This window comes from Triticum aestivum, chromosome 3B (assembly GCF_018294505.1).
Source record: "Triticum aestivum cultivar Chinese Spring chromosome 3B, IWGSC CS RefSeq v2.1, whole genome shotgun sequence".
In the NCBI taxonomy this organism is placed as follows: Eukaryota; Viridiplantae; Streptophyta; class Magnoliopsida; order Poales; family Poaceae; genus Triticum; species Triticum aestivum.
Window position 1 is genome coordinate 107,237,258 of NC_057801.1, and position 3,447 is coordinate 107,240,704.

A 3,447-nucleotide genomic window follows, 5' to 3' on the forward strand; every position below is an offset into this window, starting at 1 on the left:
CTGCTTCCAATCGAATATGCAAACATGTGTCTTACAATCTTAAATTAAACAAGACATGCTAACAAAAAAGTTTAGATGCTCTGATGAACTCTAAAAAAATGGCAACAGGGCACCATGGAGTGCGCATTTTACACATTCAACGGGAGTGTTTTCTTTAACTGTAATATGCAGATGTGAGTTCATTTTTAGAGTACTTGGTTGACAAATGCTCCCAAATGTAGTATTTTTTTATGACATGCATTAACAGTACACATGGTGTTTGAAATAGGATTACTCTTGAATAGTCTAACTGTAAGTCTGACGTCGTACAACAGTATATCAGCATTCAGAATCATTCGCTAGTAAACAGAACAGTGGTAAACGTTAATTCATCTCATAAACTGCTTATCTACCCAAATAAACGACATGAGCACTGGTAGTAACATATGTATGTAAAGAACGGCTAAATCATCTTTATTATTACAACAGAGACATGCATGGATTAATTATGATATATAGCATGAACAAGAATTTATTTATATATATAGCAAGTGAATTGAAGAGCTCATTCCTCCCCAAAAGAAGATAAAATGAGTGGCAAGCAAAATGAAAGAACTTGATTTTGCTTTATCGGCCGGAAGGCTGAATCCAACTTACTGATCGGTATGATTAACCTTGAAGTAGTATATGATCGAGCAATGCCGGACGCTTGATGATGTTTTTAGTCCATTGCATGCCGCAGCAAATCATCAAACTTGGATATGGTTCGGTTCATCAATGGTGAGCTTAGCCAGCTAATTGCGAGGTTGATTACTAGCCATGCCATGGGTTGCTGCTCTGCGGCCCTTGCTGATCGTACGCCGCCCTCGCCGAGGCCGACGTGGGCATGCAGGGATCGAAGCCTCCCATGCTGAGTATGTCGCCGTGGGAGAAGGCCCGCAGACCCAGGAAATCCCTCGTGAGGCCGTCGTTTGCGCCTCCGGCATTGCCTCTACCTGCGCCGCCGACGCCGGCATTGCCGGCATTACGATTGGCACTGGGCCTCTGGTCCACTCCGAAGTGAGCCGGCGCCTCGAACGCGTGCCCGAATCCCACGCCGACGGTGCTTGTCGCCGCGCTGCTACTAGTAGCGGCAGCAGGTGCATTGTTGGTGACGTTGGTGATGGCGGCGCTGCTGCTACTGCTGAAGGTGCTCGCTGCCATCTGGCCTTGGCCTGACGGCCGGCTCAGCGTTGCACCCATCTGCGCCGCCTTCTGGAGCAGCGCGGTGGCCGACATGTGGGATGAGGCCGTCGCCCCGGCCGCTGACGGGGCCGCAGACGACGAGGGAAATGACGCAAAGCTCATGCCCACAGGCTGCGTGCTGCTCTCCGGCGTGGAGCTCGCGTTGAACTCCTGTTCCATCCTGGCCGTCCCAAACATGGCCTGGGCGCCCTCGCCGGCCATCTCCAGCTGCTGCTGCTGCTGCTCCGATAGCCACGGCTGCGCGAACTGCTGCTGCTGCTGTTGCTGCTCCCGCTCCCTCTTGAGGCACAATTCTTGGATCAGCCCGTGGCCGCCACCGAGCGAGCTCGACGGGTCCATCACGGCCGGCATCTGAAACCCCGCGCCGCCGCCACCGTGCGAGTAGAGCATCCCCGGATGCTGGTGCTCCTCCACGGCCACGGCCACCGCCCTCGCGCTCTCCTCCGCCAGCGCGTCGCAGAACGCCCTGTGCGTGATGAAGCTGTCCCGCCTGCAATTAATCAACGCATGCACGCACACGCACACATCGTCAGCGTGTCATGCATGGCCATGGCAGTGCCGCAGTGGCATGAGCGCGGAAGACGGAGGAGAAGAAGAGTGAGGCCGGAGGAGAGAGAGAGACGTGCCTTGAGAAGAGCGTGCCGCAGTCGCATCGGTACTCGCGGGTGCCGCAGACCTTAGAGTGGGCCTTCCAGTCGGACTGCACGGCGTAGCGCTTGGCGCACTTGTCGCACTTCCACTTCTTCTCGCCGTGCTTGCGGCTGAAGTGCTTCTTGATGCCGGTGAGGTCGCCGAGCGCGCGGGAGCGGTCGTGGTGGACGCACCCGGGCTCCGGGCACACGTACACCTTCTTGCGCACCACCTCGTTGGGGTTCCGCTGCTTGAGCTTCCAGGGGAGGTTGTGGCCGCGCCGGTGCAGCTGCAGGTTCTGGTCCCGCTGGAACCCCTTGCCGCAGATCTCGCACACGTACCGGTTCGTCGCCATGAGCGCACGCGGCGACAGCGCGATCACCTCCGCGTCAGGGTCTATACCGCAAAACGAATTGATCGATGGATGAAATCCTCTAAATCAAGAATCAAATAACCAAGAACAGCATATAGTCGATCAGAAGGAGAATTCACCTGGATTTCCCGGGAGGCTGCGCTTCTTCTTGGAAGGAGGCGGGAGGGGGTGGGAGGAGACGCTGGTCTGGTCGCCGGAGGCGGAGGTGAGGTTCGACATGTTCTCGTCGGCGGCGAGGGCCAGCTGCTGCTGCTGCTGCTGCTGAATTGCCGCGAAATCCTTGAGCATCATCTCGATCCTCTCTTCTCTCCCCTCGATCGATCAACCAGCTAGCTAGCTGCTGCCGAATTCCTGATCAGCAGGACATACGCACACGGATCAGATCTCGCGGGCGGGCGATCTGATCATGTGAGCCTGACCTGACGGCAGCTGCTGCATGCGGTGGTGGTACTTGCAGATTTGCAGCAGTTGCACTACCCACGCCCAGCCGCGGTGGGGACGCCTCTCTCCCTGAATCCTGATGCTGGGACTAGTAGTAGCACCACAGCAACTTGCTAGGCTCGCTGATGTGGAACCATGGAGGCGGCTACTGTGAGCAAGAACCGAGGTAGCCGATCGACTGAGCTATCGGAGCAACCGGCCGACGAGCAGCGCTGCGCTGGGAGCTGGTAGAGTGGGGCTGAAGGAAGGAGCTAATAAGCTATGCCAACCAGGTAGGAGGAGTCAGCCAAGCTAAGACTAGGGTTGATTGCTAGGGGGAGAGAGAGAGATGCGGATGGATGAGGGAGGCAGGCGCAAGTGTGCGGCCATCCACCCATTCCATGCCCGCAATCACACTGTACTCCCACACTACTCTCCCTCTCTCTCTCTCTCTCTAAAAACAAACAGGAGCCGGCCCACACGGGGCGCCGGGGCCGCTGTCTTTTCCGTTGGCCTCGCTCTCTCTATATCTCTCGTGTGACTTCTGATGCACCGGGCTCGAGAAATCCCCTCCGCTGTACCTTCTGCCACTGCTCACTAATCCCATTCCCATTCCGCGCCCTATGCAGGGGATTACTAATAATGAATGGTGGTGATCTTGCTCCATGCCATGCCGTGGTGGGTTCAGCCGTGCCGTGCCGTGCTGTGGTGGCGGCAACAGTGCTACAGGCCTGGAATTGTGGATCTTGAATCCTTGTGCGACGCCTTTTTCTCAAAGGAGTGTGTGTGTGGAGCAAATT

General features: G+C 56.0%; 1 protein-coding gene across 1 annotated transcript; it reads right to left on the bottom strand.

Moving 5' to 3' along the window:
• Window positions 1-348: 348 nt before the first annotated feature.
• LOC123068886 (protein indeterminate-domain 7) lies at window positions 349-3,128 on the bottom strand. The gene is made up of 3 exons (XM_044491567.1): window positions 2,347-3,128; window positions 1,851-2,250; window positions 349-1,714 (listed from the first exon to the last, which is right to left on the bottom strand). The coding sequence occupies exons 1-3, from the start codon at window positions 2,516-2,518 to the stop codon at window positions 793-795; spliced, it is 1,494 nt and encodes a 497-aa protein (XP_044347502.1). The 5' UTR covers window positions 2,519-3,128; the 3' UTR covers window positions 349-792.
• Window positions 3,129-3,447: the final 319 nt, after the last annotated feature.

Coding starts and splice junctions, on each gene's coding strand:
- LOC123068886 (XM_044491567.1), bottom strand. CDS start 2,518: ATGATGCTCAAGGATTTCGCGGCAATTCAGCAGCAGCAGCAGCAGCAG. Junction 2,251..2,346: donor CAGCCTCCCGGGAAATCCAG/GTGAATTCTCCT, acceptor TTTGCGGTATAG/ACCCTGACGCGGAGGTGATC. Junction 1,715..1,850: donor TGCGGCACGCTCTTCTCAAG/GCACGTCTCTCT, acceptor GATTAATTGCAG/GCGGGACAGCTTCATCACGC.